Source organism: Lolium rigidum, chromosome 6, assembly GCF_022539505.1.
Source record: "Lolium rigidum isolate FL_2022 chromosome 6, APGP_CSIRO_Lrig_0.1, whole genome shotgun sequence".
Lineage (NCBI taxonomy): Eukaryota > Viridiplantae > Streptophyta > Magnoliopsida > Poales > Poaceae > Lolium > Lolium rigidum.
The window spans coordinates 48,874,312-48,894,403 of NC_061513.1; the positions used below are offsets into that span (position 1 = coordinate 48,874,312).

General features: G+C 42.8%; 2 protein-coding genes across 2 annotated transcripts; both read right to left on the reverse strand.

The window, feature by feature from the left end:
- Positions 1 to 1,481: 1,481 nt before the first annotated feature.
- Positions 1,482 to 4,794, reverse strand: LOC124665845 (aquaporin PIP1-5). The gene is made up of 4 exons (XM_047203213.1): positions 4,773 to 4,794; positions 1,925 to 2,574; positions 1,673 to 1,813; positions 1,482 to 1,577 (listed from the first exon to the last, which is right to left on the reverse strand). The coding sequence occupies exons 1-4, from the start codon at positions 4,777 to 4,779 to the stop codon at positions 1,482 to 1,484; spliced, it is 894 nt and encodes a 297-aa protein (XP_047059169.1). The 5' UTR covers positions 4,780 to 4,794.
- A 152-nt stretch (positions 4,795 to 4,946) lies between these two features.
- Positions 4,947 to 6,387, reverse strand: LOC124662577 (B3 domain-containing protein Os01g0905400-like). The gene is given in 2 exon segments (XM_047200394.1): positions 4,947 to 5,987; positions 6,082 to 6,387. Coding segments are annotated over 2 exon segments (1,347 nt in total).
- Positions 6,388 to 20,092: the final 13,705 nt, after the last annotated feature.

The window sequence follows — 20,092 nt, forward strand, 5'->3', positions numbered from 1 at the left end:
CCGACTGGCTAGCTGCTACTTGTCACCTCCACTTTCTTCCGTGATAATGTTAGACTACTGCTGAGATATCCTGGTGATTATGATGCAATCTGGCTTGGTTCGGTTGGATCCAATATTCCCACACGAAATTCGTCGTGGAGAAAGTAATCCTTCCTCCAGAATTCCACAGTAGGAACAAATTTCAAAATAAAATAGAACGGTCATGGGCTTTTATGGGCATGGGCATGGCTGACAGCTTTGAAAATCTAGAGGGGTCATCGATCGCATGGGCTTCTGTTACGATTTTTTTGTATGGAATAATTAACATGATCAATTCAGCCGGTGGAACGATAGTGGGCTTGGACTGTGAACCCATGAATTCGGCCTGACTGTGAACCACTTGAGGCCCAATACCCTCGAGAGAAGCAAAGCCCGTCTGCCCGCCGCAGGAACACTCCCCGCTCGGCCTCGACGGCCCGGAACCCTAGCCTAGCCGCCGGGGACAACCTGCCCCGTCGCGGTGGACGGCGTCGTCAGGCCACGCGGACCCGGAGCTGCGGCGACTTCTCCGTCCCCCGGCGGCAGCGACGTCGGAGAAACGAACGACGGGGGAGGCGGCGCCGGCCCCAGCGGCCACTCGGGTAAGAGATAGAACTGTGAGTTGGATTTCTACCAGTTTATAGGTCTCAACACTCAACAGCTGTGTCAACAAGTAGGAAATTGGAGTAGACAGTAGTCATTGCGGTGGAGGGGGCTGGGGAGGTAGGAGAGGCCGACTTGTGAAGTTTCCAAGTTTTGCCTTTTTGTTCTTCTTCAAACTTGTCCTGTGCCTTATTTAAAAGAGTTTCTGACTTTAGCTTAGCTAACTTTGATAGCATCCCTGTTTTATTGTTCCATAATATTATGTTGCTGAAAAATAGAAGAAATGGTTGCCATGTTATGTTGTTCTCCGAGGAACAGCAATTGTGGTATCATTTTCCCTCTTCACTTGCAAAACCTATACCATCGAGTTGGAGAACTCCTTTGAAATACTGTTCTTTTTTTTTCAAAATCTAAGGTGTTGTAGTGATAGTTTTAACAGAGGAGCAGAGTCCCTCCTTTGCTATTAAGCAAACAAACATATTACCCTACTAGTAATTTCTCCATGTGCCGTGTGCTATCTATGATGTATTGTTCAAGAAATTTATAGCTGTGTTTTTCACCTGGAATAGTAACATGCTTGTAGCAAACATTTTCTGAAGTACTGCCTTTCTTTCGAGAAGTAGGAAACACATGTACTGAAATTTACAGGTTTTGCAGTGAATGAAGTACTGCCTCTCTTACGGGAAGAAGGAAACACATGTACTGAAATTTACAGATTTTGCAGTGAAGACACTGACAGACACGCACACACTCACGAACAGGACGGTACTGTAGGTAGATGATTACATCGCACGAAATGATCCGCGTACGCATAAGCATCCATCACCACACACTATGCATGATGAACTATAAGATTATGACTAGTCGCGGCTCTTGAAGGGGATGGCCCTGATCACCACCACGTGGTAGATGGCCGCCAGTGCTGCGCCGATAAACGGGCCAACCCAGAAGATCCACTGTCATCAAGAGATCAATGAGATTAATTAATTAGCCACTTGATCGTAATCATTATGTTTAACTAGTGAATGATGAATGGAGATCATCATCTTACATGGTCATCCCATGATTGCTTCTTGTTGTAGATGATGGCTGCGCCGAGGGACCTTGCCGGGTTGATGCCGGTGCCGGTGATGGGAATCGTCGCCAGGTGCACCAGGAACACTGCGAACCCGATCGGAAGCGGCGCCAGGATCTGCACAAATTTCAATCCACATCAATTCACCAGTCCATCCCTCCCATATGTAAAATTCAACTGTATGGCGATCGGTGCGCTGACACTGAACTATATACAGACGACACTTACGGGGACGTGGGAGTCTCTAGCGCTGCGCTTGGCGTCGGTGGCGGAGAAGACGGTGTACACGAGCACGAAGGTGCCCACAATCTCTGCGCCCAACCCATCCCCCTTGGTGTATCCCGGTGCCACCGAGTTCGCACCGCCGCCGTTGCCCATGTACAGAGTTGTCTGGAACCCCTTCACCACCCCGGCGCCACAGATAGCACCCAGGCACTGCATCACCATGTAGAACACGGCCCTGGTCAGCGACAGCTTCCTGGCCAAGAACAAGCCGAAGGTGACCGCAGGATTGATGTGGCCGCCAGAGATGCCCGCGGTGCAGTAGACCAGCACAAAGATCATGCCCCCAAAGCTCCAGGCGATGCCCTGGATGCCCACTGTGCCACACTTGGAGCCCGAGGGGTTGCCAACTACGCCCATCACGGTAAGCACGCTGATGTAGAGGAAGAGGAAGGTGGCGAGGAACTCGGCAATGCCGGCGCGGTAGAAGGACCACGACGTGAGCTCTGACGCCTCGAAGAGCGGCGCTGGGGGAGGCTCCTTGTAGTCCTTGTCATCGGTGCCCTGCGCCGCCGTGCCTATGGGCTGCCGCTCCGAGTAGCGGTTGGCGCCGAGGCGAACGTCCTCCTCCTTGCCCTCCATTGATGATGCTTGAGCTTGGTCTTAGCTTTGGTTTATTAGTTGAGAGGAGATGGGTGTGTTGGAGAGATGAGGAAAGGGAGTGGTTTTGGACTGCTTCTTATAGTGTTGAGCAATCATGTCAGCTCTCCTGCTCTGCTATGCATGGTATGTGTGTGTATACGTGTGTGTGATGACTGGTGATAATCTTATCTTTCTTGGTTATTTTTTGCTGCCATTTCTTGATTAGTGGATGATGATGATAGGGCGGTTTGTTTTGGTAATTAGTGACCTGGTGACAGTGATGTTAACTAGCTCTCTTGATTAATTTAGTGGTCTATGAAATGTTTGCGGTTTGTTTACTCCTGGTGTGTCACCTAACCTGTCATGGAGTGGCAGACCTTGTGGTATTGAATGGTTTAGTCGGTTCTTGTTAATTAGCAGGATGATAAGATATGGTTAATTAGGGCTGCACTAAGTTTATTCATGTATAATTATGTGTTAAGGTATAATTAATTAGTATCCCTAAAAAAGATATAATTAATTAGTAGGTTTTGTATATAAGGTAACATGATTGATTTTGTATTATGAGGGCAGAAAGTGATGCCCTTTTTGTTCTAGTTGGTAGACACTGACAGAGTGGTCAGTTCCAGGGTTCGTCTAGCTAGCTAGCTGCAGCTTATAAGTATTAATATGACAACCTCTGTTTCTTCATGCCTAGCTCCTTGCCTATGCATTTTTCCCACTTGGAGGATAGGAATAAAGAAATTTTAACCAATTGGAGCCTTCCTGTGAATATTGCAATGACTTTTAACCAACAGAAAACACAGCCTATTAATCATTTTATCTTGCAAGCTTACTTATCCTGGCACACCCTCTGTTTAAATTGTGTGCAGAAGCAATTCAGGGAACTGGAAGTAGATATAAATTCCATGGTTACTCAAGATTAGGACAGCTCTGTGATATCTTATTTCTGCCAAAATATGTGTTCCCTTTGCTCAGTTAGTTTGGTAGTGGAATTGCACAACTGTTGTTGCAGTTAAACATTTGGACATGGATTTGTAGCTGAGCATTAGTCGCAAGCAGTAAGATAGGCGAACTGAGCCACCACTGCAATGGATCAGTTTACCATTCATATTCTTTGAAAGAGCTTTGGTGAATTGTGAGAGATATAGTTAGCATGATCCAAAGCGAAATAACTTGTTGCATTTGTCTAGTTTCTTTATTTTTGGAGATGTACTCGCTTGCAAGTTTCTCTTCAGTAAAACCATGCTGATCTTAAGTAAGTTGCACTATGAGTAAAACCTTTACTCTGAGAGTTATGTTGATTTATATTTGATTATTTCTCGTTTTATGATAAGACTGTCTACATGCACACAACGGGCCACTTCATGGGCCTATAAGCAAGCGCGTATGCATCCTAACTGTAACGTGTATGTGTGTGCAACAATTAACAAATTTTGTCAAGATTAGTGCTAACATCAGGGCCTCCCTTTTTTCTTCCAGATAGTGGACTAAATATGTCTACTAGTAGTAAGGATCCAGGAAAAGTTACAAGAACTGGCCATCTTACAAGCCAACAGGGGGCTACTACTGAGAACCGGGCACGCGCACACGAAGCGCCAGGTTGGAGTTGCTACCATGGAGCTCGAGCTCACAGGTGTCGCCTTCATTCAGGCCGTTCTCCGCATGGACGTCAGCCCACCCTGTAACCAATCCGCTGAAGCTGGGGGTGCACAGGTACAGCACCGGCCAGTGTCTCGTGCATGGATCCTCAACTACCAGCACCTTCCTCCCATGCTTCATCCTTCTCGGGAGAACTGGCAGCCGGCAAGGAAACTCCTGAAGGAAAAACTACAAGTTAGCTGCCCTTGCCCCTTGCGTTGCAACGAGTGTACATTGTGAATGTTACTCACCAGCCATGTTTGATCTGGTGGGGGCACTGCGACACAGAACTTTCTATTGTTTATTTTCGAACACTCACTTTTCAGGCCTTCAAGGATTTTGCCTGTTATTCACCCGAAAGCAAATTCATGTTATCCATTTGTTGATGTACACATGCAATGATAATAAGATTCCATTCGCAAAAAAGGAAAGGAGAACAAGACTCTTCAATCTAGGATATATTGTGTCGTGATGCCAAGAGCTGGCAGTAGACCTGTATTATCAGTTTCAGCAGGATCTCCTGTAGGATTTCCTCGCTTTAGTTCAGAAAGTTCACCAGGATTTGGGTCACCTGGCATAATTTCTGCAGCATTCTGCCCTGGATCGTCTTGCAGTTGCTGGTTAATATCTTGCTTCACAGAAGCAGCTTCTGGGACAAGGGCATCGTGAATATGAGGGCCTGCTCAGTAATCCTAAGTTAGGAAACATGTCTTGTCTACAAATGAAGTTTAATTAAGAACAAATACTAACCTTGTTTTTGAACTGGGTTTTTGTTGCCACCAGGTGGGGACAGAGAATTATCTCCATCCTTCTTAAAAGCGTTGAGTACAAGTTCACTAGGAGGCACTTGTGCATCAATATCACGAGAAGATTTGCCAGCAATAAATGTTGGCAATTCGTTACCGGGTGATGCATGGATGTCTATAGCATGCTCTGGATCATTATCCCCATCAGTACTTGCTACCGGCAGATCGGTCATCTCGCAAACTCCCACGGAAGATTCACAATTCCATGAGCTCGGCTCTGCACAACTGAAACTGAAACCTGAAGTTTGGCCATGGGCAACAACGAGATGTTCCATACCCGTTTCCACAGAGAATGCTTCTGGGTGTCGATTACAGAAATCAGTTTCGAATTCGTATGCATCAGTCGTCAGAAATATATCATCCGTGATCTCATCGTCAATATTCATCATGGCCAACGGCGTGCTCAGTTCCGCGCCTGTCAGAAAACTAGACCCCTCGCATTTCTCAGATTCAGTGTACGCATCCGCCACATTTTCTTGATCTTGATCATCCTGAGCTTGACCGTCATCCAACAGATCACAGTCAGTAAGCTGTTTCTTCTTACTGCGTTTATATTTAGCCATAGTGCTCATCTTGCTCGCTTTCGCCGTGCCATCGCCGATCAAGCTCGTCTTCTCCTTCGGCTTCCTCTTCCGGCTCTGCCTCTTGTTCTTCTCGCAGAGATACAGTCTTTCACAGGCCGACTTAGCAAAGATCTGCACGGCGAAGACTGACTTGGCGATGTGCGTGAACACCAGGAACTCACCGACGGCCACAGCGTGGTCCAGCACGAAGTTCTTCCACGCGTGCCCGAACGACAAGCGGCCGTTGTCAAGCGAGCAGCACAGGCGCACCCGCCACCGGAGCCCGAAGGCATCTTCGAGGTAGACGTAGGAGCCCGCCAGGTCCGCGATGGTCTTGGCAAATGGCGGCGGTATCTCCTGCATGCATGCGTACAATGTTTGCAGGTAGTTTTTACATAGTCAGTTTCACCGATGGATCTCTGCACCATTGCAGAATGTACAGACATCGATCTGGTTCTGAACCTGTCATAGTGTGTGCAGTAGTGATTGGGAAAAATCTGCAGTTTCGTACCATGTTTTCGGAGAAGTGGCCCATCATGACCTTGAAGAAGGACGGCGTCGTCGCCGGCGGAGCCTTGTCGGACGAGGACGAAGCGGCGCGGCCGTGGACACGGGCGCACCTCTTTGTGCAGTCCAGGCAAGCCCGCTTCCATTGTTGATCAGAGACGCTCTGCTTCTTCCTCATCTTCTTCACCTTCCCGGATGTGATCTGCTCCTCGTGGCTGCCGAGTTTATTGGCGCCTCTCTCCTCCTGGGCGCCGGCCACAGCCGTGCCATCTTCTTGCTCTATCTTGATCACCTCTACCATCTCCACCATGTCCTTTGCTATGTGTGCGACATGCATGCAGGATGAATCAGTGGTGGGCACTCAGAACTGAAACCATCGAACCGAGAAGACAGCAAGAGAGAAGAAGAAGGTAAGTGCTTCGCTCGATAATCCCGCAAAAAAAGACAGTATGCGTCCACCTGGATGCTCCTCGCCGCTTTGGGAAGTGAGACCTGGCTGCTCCTTGTTGGCATCTCGCCCAGATGCCTGAGATCCCTCCTGATCTGTCACTCGTCAAACAGCTGCACGGACGCACAGTCTCCCGTGTACTCTCTTCGTTTGGGTTTACAGAACAAAAAAGAAGTTCGCCAGTTTTTCTGTAGGGGCGTGCTTCAATGTCCCCCCTCCCAATCAAATTTGAAGGGGTAAATATGTGTTTAGTTCGTGACTAGAAAATATGGATGATTCCATCTCTGAAAAAGGCTGGATCATATGATCCGTGAATTTCATATCACCATGTCGGCGAGCGGTGGGCTTGCTTTTTTGCGTGGCTTCCCAGCTCGGCATCGGTGGCCTCTAGGGCGCGGTGAGCGGCAGGCTTGATTTTCAACGTGGCTCCCTAGCTTGGCGGCAGCGGCCTCCATGGCGTGGTGAGGCAGCGAGCTTGCTACGTCTGCACGACACCCAAGTCGACAGAAACGGCTTCGCTAAATACGTGTGGGTGGTGACCTTGCTAGGCACGGGTAGGCGGCAGCCCCGCTAGGTCCGGCCCGCACCCGTTAATTATATATTAACCGATGTGTTAATGGCATATTTATTATTTTCTATTAATCCTTAATTAAACATAATTTATCTCATCTCATCCCGTACATGTTTGCCCATGAACCAAACACACACATTAAGCCAACCACGAAGGGGTATCAACAGATCCTAGCCGTCTAAAAATAGAACAAAGTTTAGAGTGGGGACACCGGAGCAAAAGCCTTTTCTGTATCATAAAACTTTTTTTTTTCAGGTCATCTCTTGGAGGAACATTTCTCTTGGAGCATCTCGCCGACCCATTTCAAACACAAAGTATGTCTATTTTGGTTCGTTTAAATCGGTCCACAGATAGAAATGAGGTTGCGTCCTTCACTTGTCCGTTTGGGTCAGGGGTACCCATTTTTTTAATAATATTTAATATGTTTAAAACCTATTTAAAAAGGGTAAAAAAAGAAATTAAAAATAAAGATAAAAAACTCCTTACCATTGCTGGCGGTCAAGTCTTGTCGCCCTCTATGAACATGTTGGTTGTGCATTATTTTAAAGTGTTGAGTTTGTTATCAGTTGGTGTCCACATGCCTCGATACCTTAACTCCTTAAGGATGACAACTAGAAGAAGGCCATACATGAAGAGTGTGCAACTCTTCTCAAGAATGACACATGGCATTTGTCCGCCCTAAAAAATATAAAACATAACTGATTATAAATGGGTCTACAAGAATAGGAAGTCGATACAAAGCGTGTCTTATTATTGAAGGCTGGGAACGGCACACTGGTATTGATTATAAGGACACCTTTAGTCATGATGTCAAAGCTACAATGATTCATCTCGTGCTAGCCATTGCAGCTTCAAAGGGATGGTGCTTTCACCAATTTATGCGTACAACATGTCCACACTGTGTTTTAGTTGGAGATCTATCTTGAACAACCAACGTGGTATGAGAACATCATGTCTCACTATCATGTGTGTAAATGGGAAAAGCTTTGTATGGCATGAAAGAGGCCGCTCTTGCATAGTTCTCTCGGTTAAGTGCCAAATTTCAAGATAATTGCTTTCCGTTACTTCTCATGTTTCATAAAGGGAATGTAATATCTTTGCTTGTTATGAGTTGTGATAAGCTCTTGTACTATTATTGTGACAACTCTTCTCGAGCATCTTCATAATGATTTTACTCTCAAATATTTTGGGGTCCTCATTTCTTCTTGGACACTCAAGCACGAAAGATCAAAGATGATACTTTAATTGATTGTATCCTAAGAAAATATGCTAAAGAAATGGATGACAATGCCAAGATGCACTTATGTAAACAGAGTCCAACATATAAAAAATGATGAGAAACTTTACTCACAAAAAGGTGAATCTCCAAGCGTCGAGGAGTCCACAAGGTACATATGTGTGGTTGATGCTCTTTGGTACTTGACCCTTACAAGAATAGATATTTCTTTTCCGATAAATAAGGCTATCAATATTATCATGCACAAATTTTAGCTTATTGAATAGTAGTTAAGTCTATGTTAGAATTTATAAATGGTAGATTGACCTTGGTCGAACATTCAAAAATATAGTAGAATTTTTGTTAATGGTTTTCTTATGCAAATTGAGCGGGTTATCCTAATAACATAATATTAACATGATGCTTTGCAGTTTTCTTATGATCTACTCGTATTCATGGAGTGCTAGAAGACACGACACAATACCCATGCCAAGTAAACATAGTATAAAACTCTTGTATAGGCCACAACTCCAAGTATTTGAATAAAATATTTTCTCAAGGAACTAAGAATTCGGACAAAACATTTGGCGTTGATTTTTCACTTTAAGAGAGACAGTAGCATGAATATCGCTTCACGTTCCTTTTACTCTGCCCCAAGATCAAGTCGCTGATGGATCCACAAAATCTTTCCAGGTTGGATTGCTAAACGAGCTCAAATATAGTTTCAGCCACACGGGTTTGTGGCTGAGGGATCACTACGGGACAGTCTTCGTCTGCCAACGGCCTCGCACCATCGGCACAGCACCATCGACCGTCGGTACAGGCTGTGCCGACTGTGACCGTCGCCGTCGGCACAAACTGCCCGTCGGCATAGATTGTTGTGCTTTTACCGTCAGCATAGTATTTCAAAAATTTCAAATTTATTTTCGAAAAAAAATTCAAATTATTTTTTTGGAAAAAATTCAAATTTTTTTATTTCATTTTTCTGTACCAACGGTTTTACGATCGGCATAGCATTTTAAAAAGATTCAAAATTTTTAATTTTTTTAAAATTTTCTTCTTCTTCTTTTTTACTTGTAATTCTAAGTACACCTAATCTTAGATAAAATTGTACTTGTGGTCAAACTTGCCACTTGGTCACACATCCTCACGCTACTCCCACCCCGGTAAGTTTAACTTCTTGGTTCACTTCGGATGAGCTTCCTTCAAAGAAATGACATTAATACTACCATATCAATCATATTAACCATTTGACCGTGATGCCACACCTCTATATTTTTGAATTCTGAATAATTACTTAACTAAACATCAATGAATATATATATATAAAATAATAATATAGAATTTAAAAAACAATTAAATGATTTTTATTTTTTGTATTTTATTTAATATGGAATAATTAATATCAGTAAATGCGAATTTGGCAAATATTATGTCTAAATTGATTAGAAAAATGAGAGGAATACAAATATGACATCCATATCATCTTTTGAACCTACAAAGTTAATTTACCCCAAAATTATGAGCATTAGATCAAGTACCTATAGTTTAAATCTGGTCGACTTTATCGGAAATGGCGGGGGAAACTGCCTCAGCATGTCATAGTTTTCCGAAATGAGGTCATATTTGGCATGTGTGTGGGACCTAGGATGAGAAGCAAGACCCCGGATGAGGATTTATAATCCGACCCACGGGCGACCATTTTTTTCATTTTTAGCGTGCCCAAACAGGTTTTTTTGTGAAGCAGCTACATGGAGCGCATTTTAGTATGACATGAAACCTCCGTGTGGTGATACTATACCACCTACACACCGCCTATCATATCCCATATGCGCGCGTTAGATTTTTTGGAACCCGTGTGGCTTCCGGCGGTGTCCCGCCGAATCTGCTGGAGACTGACAGGATTTCAACTAGGGGTCAACTATCCGTCGCTCCAGAAATTCCAGAAAAAATGTTTTTAGTTCTACAACGCATTATTATATATGCTATTTTTTGTCTGTTTAGCTTGTTCGCGAATGGATGCACCCGCACGGCCGGTACGGCGATATCGCATGTCCCGGGGGCCGTGTTTTGGCCAGATGGCAATTTGAACAAAGTCCACAAATCCCACGGAGCCACGTGGCATCATTTTATATGTTATAGTAACTATTTTGTTTATCAAAATTGGGATACTGCAATTATTTTAAAAAACCCTTCACGAAAAGGGCTATCACGTCCGGAGTTCTATGGATTTCAAGGGAAATGAGGTGGGAAACGGCCTCAGCATGGCATAGTTTGCCGAAACGAAGTCATATTTGGCACATGTGTGGGACCTAGGATGGAAAGCAAGACCCCGGACGTGAATTTCTAATCCGACCCACGGACGAACATTTTTTCATTTTTAGCGTGTTCAAACGGTTTTTTTTTGTGAAGCAGCTACATGGAGCGCATTTTAGTATCACGTGAAACCTCCGTCCGGTGATAGTAGACCACCTACGCACCACCTATCACATCCCATATGCACGCGTTAGCTTTTTGGAACTCGTGTGGCTTTTGGCGGTGTCCCGCCGAATCTGGTGGAAACTGATCGGATTTCAACTAGGGATCAACTATCCATCGCTCCGTAAATTCTGGAAAAAATGTTTTTAGTTCTACAACGCATCATTATATCTGCTATTTTTTTCCGTTTAGCTTGTTCGCGAATGGATGCACCCACACACTCGGTACGGCGATACCGCATGTCTAGGGGGCCCTGTTTTAGCCGAATGGCAATTTGAATAAATGTCAAAAAATCCCACGGAACCACGTGGCATCATTTTATATGTCATATTAACTATTCTGTTTGTCAAAATTGGGATACTGCAATTATTTTGAAAAATCCTTCACGAAAAGGGCTATCACGTCCGGAGTTCTATGGATTTCAAGGGAAATAAGATGGGAAACGGCCTCAAAATGGCATAGTTTGCCGAAACAAGGTCATATTTGGCACGTGTGTGTGCCCTAGGATGGGAAGGAAGACCCGAATGCAGATTTCTAATCCGGCCCATGAGCGACCATTTTTTTCATGTTTAGCGTGCCCAAACATTTTTTTGTGAAGCAGCTACATGAGACGTATTTTTGTATGACATGAAACCTCCGTGCGGTGATAGTAGACCACCTACACATCACCTATCACATCCTATGTGCACGCGTTAGCTTTTTGGGAACCAGTGCGGCTTCCGGCGGTGTCCCGCCGAATCCGCTGGAAACTGACCGGATTTGAACTAGAGATCAACTATCCGTCGCTCCAGAAATTTTGGAAAAAATGTTTTTAGTTCTATGTCGCATCACTATATGTGCTATTTTTGTCCGTTTAGTTTGTTTGCAAATGGGTCCACCCGCACGCTCGGTACGACGATACCGCATGTCCCGAGGGCCCTGTTTTGGCCAGATGGCAATTTGAACAAAGTCAAAAACTCCCACGAAGCCGTGTGACATCATTTTATATGTCATAGTAACTATTCCGTTTGTCAAAATTAGGATACGTCAATTATTTTAAAAATTCCTTCACGAAAAGGGCTATCACGTCCGGAGTTTTATGGATTTCAGGGGAAATGAGGTGGGAAACAACCTCGACATGGCATAGTTTTCCGAAACAAGGTCATATTTAGCACGTGTGTGGGACCTAGAATGGGAAGCAAGACCCCGGACGCGTTTTTCTAATCCGACCCACGGGCGACCATTTTTTCATTTTCTGCGTGTGTGAAAGCCATGAAACCTTGAACATTATAACTCATTTCTATGAAGGTTTGTTTAGGTATTTGAAATATTTCATTTTTTATATTTTTCTATGATAGATTTTGTTTTTTGCAAAATTTGATATATTATACTTATTTTTCTTAATTAGAATAATTTAGTTATGCTTTTTCGAAGATTGACGTGGAAAAATAGGAAAAAGCTATGCCGATGGTATAACCGTCGGTACAGGTCTGTAGTGAAGAAAAATAGAAAAAATATTGTGCCCACTGATACGTCTCCAACGTATCTATAATTTCTGATGTTCCATGCTTGTTTTATGACAATACCTACATGTTTTGCTCGCACTTTATAATGTTTTTATGCGTTTTCCGGAACTAACCTATTGACGAGATGCCGAAGAGCCAGTTGCTGTTTTCTGCTGTTTTTGGTTTCAGAAATCCTACAAAGGAAATATTCTCGGAATTGGACGAAATCAACGCCCAGGGTCCTATTTTTCACGGAAGGTTCCAGATCAGTTCCAGAGCACCGAAGAGGGACCAGAGGGGAGCCAAGGGGGCCCCACCCCACATGGCGGCGCGGCCAAGGGGGGCGCCCCCCTAGTGTGTGGGTCCCCTAGGACCCCTCCGAGGCTGCCCTTCCGCCTATAAAGTCCCTCCGTCGCGAAAACCCTAAGAGGATAAGCCATGATACGGAAAACCTTCCAGAGCCGCCGCCATCGCGAAGTCAAGTTCGGGGGATAGAAGTCTCTGTTCCGGCACGCCGCCGGGACGGGGAATTGCCCCCGGAGTCATCTCCATCGACACCACCGCCATCTTCATCGCCGTTGCTGACTCCCATGATGAGGAGGGAGTAGTTCTCCCCCGAGGCTGAGGGCTCTACCGGTAGCTATGTGGTTCATCTCTCCTCTCCCATGTGATCTTTATGTGATCATGAGCTTTGTATCACTATTAATCTATGTGCTACTCTAGTGATGTTATTAAAGTACTCTATTCCTCCTCCATGATGTAATGTTGACAGTGTGTGCATCATGTAGTACTTGCCATAGTTATGATTGTAATGTCTTGTAGATTATGGAGTTAACTATTACTATGATAGTATTGATGCGATCTATTCCCCCTTTCATAGCTGATGGTGACAGTGTGCATGCTATGTTAGTACTCGGTCTAAATTGCAACGGTCTATTATGCACTCTAGAGGTTACTTAAATAAGAACTCCGGATGTTGTGGAGCTTGTTTACTCCGGCTTGAGGTGTGCTTTTGTAGCCCTACACAATGAATGGTGTTTGTTATCCAACAGGAGAGTGTAGAGTAGTTTTATTATGTGATCATTGTTGAGAGTGTCCACTAGTGAAAGTAGGATCCCTAGGCCTTGTTTCCAAACATCGAATCTCCGTTTATTTACTGTTCTGTTACATGTTTGCTTGCTGCCATCTTTATTTCAGATTGCAATTACTACTTACAATCATCCATATTACTTGTATTTCACTATCTCTTCGCCGAACTAGTGCACATATACATCTGACAAGTGTATTAGGTGTGTTGGGGACACAAGAGACTTCTTGTATCGTAATTGCAGGGTTGCTTGAGAGGGATATCTTTGACCTCTACCTCCCCGAGTTCGATAAACCTTGGGTGATTCACTTAAGGGAAACTTGCTGCCGTTCTACAAACCTCTGCTCTTGGAGGCCCAACACCGTCTACAGGGAATAGAAGCGTGCGTAGACATCAAGCTATTTTCCGGCGCCGTTGCCGGGGAGGTAAGGTAAAAGGTATTCACATCCTCCGACTACTAAGCTATTTCCTAGCACTGTTGCCGGTGTGTGAGTGCTCGAAGCTATTTCCTTTAGATCCTGCAATTATATCTTTTTGTTTCTTGTTTTTATTTCACTAGTTAGGCTTAATGGAAAACAACAAAAAAATTAGAGATCTTTATGAAATTTATCTTGAGTTAGGACATGAGGTGTTTGAAGAGAAAATTAAAAAGCCTATGGAACTTTATATGCATGCTAATGGAAATGTTATTAGTATGAACTCTTTGAATACCATTGTTGCTAATGCTATGGAAAATTCTAAGCTTGGGGAAGCTGGTTTTGATGAGCATGATATTTTTAGTCCCCCAAGTTTTGAGGAGAAAATTTTCTTTGATGATACTTTGCCTCCCATTTATGATGATTATAATGATAGTGGTATTTTGGTGCCACCTACTATGGAGGATAAAGTTTATTATGATTATACTATGCCTGCAATTTATGATGATTACAATGATGGTTGTGATAGTTTTACTTCCACTGTTACTAATAAAATTGATTATGCTTATGTGGAGAGTAATGATACTTTTATGCATGTAACTCATGATAAGAATGTTTCATGTGATAGTTATATTGTTGAGTTTGTTCATGATGCTACTGAAAGTTATTATGAGAGAGGAAAATATGGTTGTAGAAATTTTCATGTTACTAAAACACCTCTCTACATGCTGAAAATTTTGAAGTTACTCGTGTTTTATCTTCCTATGCTTGTCACTTTGTTCTACATGAATTTTTTTGTGTACAAGATTCCTATGCATAGGAAGTGGGTTAGGCTTAAATTTGTTTCATACTTGCTTTTTGATGCTCTCTTTGCTTCAATTCTCATCCTTATGTGAGTATCATTAAAATTGCTGAGCCCATCTTAATGGCTATAAAGAAAGCACTTCTTGGGAGATAACACATGTTTTATTTTGCTACTGTTTTTGTTGTGTCTTGGAAGTTGTTACTACTGTAGCAACCTCTCCTTATCTTTATTTTATTGCATTTTTGTGCCAAGTAAAGTCTTTGATGGTAGGGTTGATACTAGATTTGGATTACTGCGCAGAAACAGATTTCTTACTGTCACGAAATTGACCAGCCCCGTCTGTAGGTAACTCAGAAAAATCTGCCAATTTACGTGCGTGATCCTCAGATATGTACGCAACTTTCATTAAATTTGAGCTTTTTCATCTGAGCAAGTTAAGTGCCCCAGAAAAATTCGTCTCTACGGACTGTTCTGTTTTGACAGATTCTGCCTTTTATTTCGCATTGCCTCTTTTGCTATGATTGATGGATTTCTTTGTTCCATTAACTTTTAGTAGCTTTGTGCAATGTCCAGAAGTGTTAAGAATGATTGTGTCACCTCTGAATATGTGAATTTTTGATTATGCACTAACCCTCTAATGAGTTTGTTTTGAGTTTGGTGTGGAGAAAGTTTTCAAGGATCAAGAGAGGAGGATGATACAATATGATCAAGAAGAGTGAAAAGTCTAATCTTGGGTATGCCCCCGTGGTTCATCCCTGCATATTTCAAGAAGACTCAAGCATCTAAGCTTGGGGATGCCCAAGGCACCCCCTTCTTCATCGACAACTTATCAGGTCACCTCTAGTGAAACTATATTTTTATTCCGTCACATCTTATGCACTTTACTTGGAGCGTCTGTGTGCTTTTATTTTCATTTTGTTATTTTCATTCTATGAATAAATTCATGCTTATGTGGGAGAGACACACGCTCCGCTCGTTCATATGAACACTGGTGTTCTTAGCTTTACTTTTAATGTTCATGGCGAAGGTTGAAACTGCTTCGTTCATTGTTATATGGTTGGAAACAGAAAATGCCTCATATTTTCTTGGATAATTTGATACTTGGCAATTGTTTTGACAAGTAGATCATGATTAAGCTTTTGCACCATGTAGTTTAAACCTATTAGTGGAGAATTACTGTAGAGCTTGTTGAAATTTGGTTTGCATGATTGGTCTCTCTAAGGTCTAGATATTTTCTGGTAAAAGTGTTTGAGCAACAAGGAAGACAGTGTAGAGTCTTATAATGCTTGCAATATGTTCTTATGTATGTTTTGTTGTACCGGTTCATACTTGTGTTTGCTTCAAACAACCTTGCTAGCCAAAGCCTTGTATTGAGAGGGAATTCTTCTCGTGCATCCAAAACCTTGAGCCAAAACCTATGCCATTTGTGTCCACCATAACTACCTACTATGTGGTATTTCTCTGCCATTCCAAGTAAATACTTCATGTGCTACCTTTAAACAATTCAAAAGTTATCATCTCTTATTTGTGTCAATGTTTTATAGCTCATGAGGAAGTATGTGGTGTTTTATCTTTTAATCTTGTTTGGCAGATTTTCACCAATGGACTAGTGGCTTCATCCGCTTATCCAATAATTTTGCAAAAAGAGCTGGCAACGGGGTTCCTAGCCCCAATTAATTAACTTTCATTAATAATTCTCTTCACATGTTTTGCTCTGATTCATCAGTAAGCAACTTAATTTTGCAAATAGACACTCCTCCATGGTATGTGAAATGTTGGAAGGCACCCGAGGATTCGGTTCGCCACGGCTTGAGAAAGCAAAGGTTGGGAGGAGTGTCATCCATAAATAAAACTAAAATACATAGGCACTCCTTCATGGTATGTGAATGATTGGAAGGCACCCGAGGATTCGGTTAGCCATGGCTTGTGAAAGCAAAAGGTTGGAAGGAGTGTCATCCAAAAATAAAATAAAAACTAAACTAAAGTACATGTGTAAACAAAAGAGAAGAGGGATGATCTACCTTGCTGGTAGAGATAACGTCCTTCATGGGAGCCGCTCTTTGAAAGTCTGTTTGGCAAGGGGGTTAGAGTGCCCACTACCATTCGTTGACAACAACAAACACCTCTCAAAACTTTACTTTTATGCTTTCTATATGATTTTAAAAATTAAAAAGCTCTAGCACATGATTTAATCCCTGCTTCCCTCTGCGAAGGGCCTTTCTTTTACTTTATGTTGAGTCAGTTTACCTACTTCCTTTCCATCTTAGAAGCAAATACTTGTGTCAACTGTGCATTGATTCCTACATACTTGCTTATTTGCATTCATTATATTACTTTGTGTTGACAATTATCCATGAGATATGCATGTTGAAAGTTGAAAGGAATTGCTGAAACTTAATCTTCCTTTGTGTTGCTCCAATGCCTTTACTTTGAATTTATTGCTTTATGAGTTAACTCTTATGCAAGACTTTTTGATGCTTGTCTTGAAAGTACTATTCATGAAAAGTTTTGCTATATGTTATCTATTTGTTAGCAACTATTGATCATTGCCTTGAGTCACCGCATTCATCTCATATGCTTTACAATAGTATGATCAAGATTATGTAAGTAGCATGTTGATACGTCTCCGACGTATGGATAATTTCTTATGTTCCATGCCACATTATTGATGTTATCTACATGTTTTATGCACACTTTATGTCATATTCGTGCATTTTCTGGAACTAACCTATTAACAAGATGCCGAAGTGCCGACTTGTCGTTTTCTCGCTGTTTTTGGTTCCAGAAATCCTAGTAAGGAAATATTCTCGAATTGGACGAAATCAAAGCCCGGGGGCCTATTTTTCCACGAAGCTTCCGGAAGTCCGAAGGAGAGACGAAGAGGGGCCACGGAGGGGCCACACCCTAGGGCGGCGCCCCCCTTGGCCGCGCGGCCCCGTGGTGTGGGGCCCCCGTGCCGCCTCTTGACCTGCCCTTCCGCCTACAAATAGCCTCCGTGACGAAACCCCCGCACCGAGAGCCACGATACGGAAAACCTTCCGCAGACGCCGCCAACGCCGATCCCATCTCGGGGGATCCAGGAGATCGCCTCCGGCACCCTGCCGGAGAGGGGAATCATCTCCCGGAGGACTCTACGCCGCCATGGTCGCCTCCGGTGTGATGTGTGAGTAGTCTACCCCTGGACTATGGGTCCATAGCAGTAGCTAGATGGTTGTCTTCTCCCCATTGTGCTATCATTGTCGGATCTTGTGAGCTGCCTAACATGATCAAGATCATCTATCCGTAATTCTATATGTTGCGTTTGTTGGGATCCGATGAATAGAGAATACTTGTTATGTTGATTATCAAAGTTATATCTATGTGTTGTTTATGATCTTGCATGCTCTCCGTTATTAGTAGATGCTCTGGCCAAGTTGATGCTAGTAACTCCAAGAGGGAGTATTTATGCTCGATAGTGGGTTCATGTCTCCGTGAATCTGGAGGGGTGACAAGAACCTCTAAGGTTATGGATGTGCTGTTGCCACTAGGGATAAAACATTAGTGCTATGTTCAAGGATGTAGTCACTAGTTACATTACGCGCAATACTTAATGCAATTGTCTGTTGTTAGCAACTTAATACTGGAGGGGGTTCGGATGATATCTGAAGGTGGACTTTTTAGGCATAGATGCATGCTTGGATGGCGGTCTATGTACTTTGTCGTAATGCCCAATTAAATCTCACTATACTCATCATGATATGTATGTGCATGGTCATGCTCTCTTTATTTGTCAATTGCCCAACCGTAATTTGTTCACCCAACATGCTGTTCGTCTTATGGGAGAGACACCTCTAGTGAACCGTGGACCTCGGTCCAATTCTCTTTATCGAAATACAACCTACCGCAATACTTGTTCTACTGTTTTCTGCAAACAATCATCTTCCACACAATACGGTTAATCCTTTGTTACAGCAAGCCGGTGAGATTGACAACCTCACTGTTTTGTTGGGGCAAAGTACTTTGGTTGTGTTGTGCAGGTTCCACGTTGGTGCCGGAATCCCTGGTGTTGCGCCGCACTACATCTCGCCGCCATCAACCTTCAATGTGCTTCTTGACTCCTACTGGTCCGATTAAACCTTGGTTTCTTACTGAGGGAAACTTGCCGCTGTGCGCATCACACCTTCCTCTTGGGGTTCCCAACGGACGTGCCAACCACACGCATCAAGCAAATTTCTGGCGCCGTTGCCGGGGAGATCAAGACACGCTCGCAAGGGAGTCTCCACTTCTCAATCTCTTTACTTTGTTTTTGTCTTGCTTAGTTTTATTTACTACTTTGTTTGCTGCACTAAATCAAAATACAAAAAAATTAGTTGCTAGTTTTACTTTATTTGCTATCTTGTTTGCTATATCAAAAACACAAAAAAAATTAGTTTATTTGCATTTACTTTATCTAGTTTGCTTTATTTACTGTTGCTAAAATGGCCAACGCTGAAAATACTAAGTTGTGTGACTTCACAACCACAAATAATAATGATTTCTTATGCACTCCTATTGCTCCACCTGCTACTACGAGCAGAATTCTTTGAAATTAAACCTCGCTTTATCGAATCTTGTTATGCGAGAGCAATTTTCCGGTGTTAGTTCCGATGATGCTCGCTGCCCATCTTAATAATTTTTTTGAATTATGTGAAATGCAAAAATATAAAGATGTAGATGGTGATATTATTAAACTAAAATTGTTCCCTTTCTCATTAAGAGGAAGAGCTAAAGATTGGTTGCTATCTCTCGCCTAAGAATAGTATTGATTCATGGACTAAATGCAAGGATGCTTTTATTGGTAGATATTATCCCCCTGCTAAAATTATATCTTTGAGGAGTAGCATAATGAATTTTAAACAATTAGATACTGAACATGTTGCTCAAGCTTGGGAAAGAATGAAATCTCTGGTTAAAAATTGCCCAACCCATGGATCGACTACTTGGATGATCATCCAAACCTTCTATGCAGGACTAAATTTTTCTTCACGGAATTTATTGGATTCAGCTGCTGGAGGTACCTTTATGTCCATCACTCTTGGTGAAGCAACAAAGCTTCTTGATAATATGATGATCAACTACTCTGAATGGCACACGGAAAGAGCTCCACAAGGTAAGAAGGTAAATTCTGTCGAAGAAACCTCTTCCTTGAGTGATAAGATTGATGCTATTATGTCTATGCTTGTGAATGATAGGACTAATATTGATCCTAATAATGTTCCATTAGCTTCATTGGTTGCACAAGAAGAACATGTTGATGTAAACTTCATTAAAAATAATAATTTCAACAACAATGCTTACCGGAACAATTCTAGTAACAACTATAGGCCATATCCTTATAATAATGGCAACGGCTATGGTAATTCTTATGGGAATTCTTACAACAATAATAGGAGTTCACCCCCTGGACTTGAAGCCATGCTTAAAGAATTTATTAGTACACAAACTGCTTTTAACAAATCTGTTGAAGAAAAGCTTGGGAAAATTGATATACT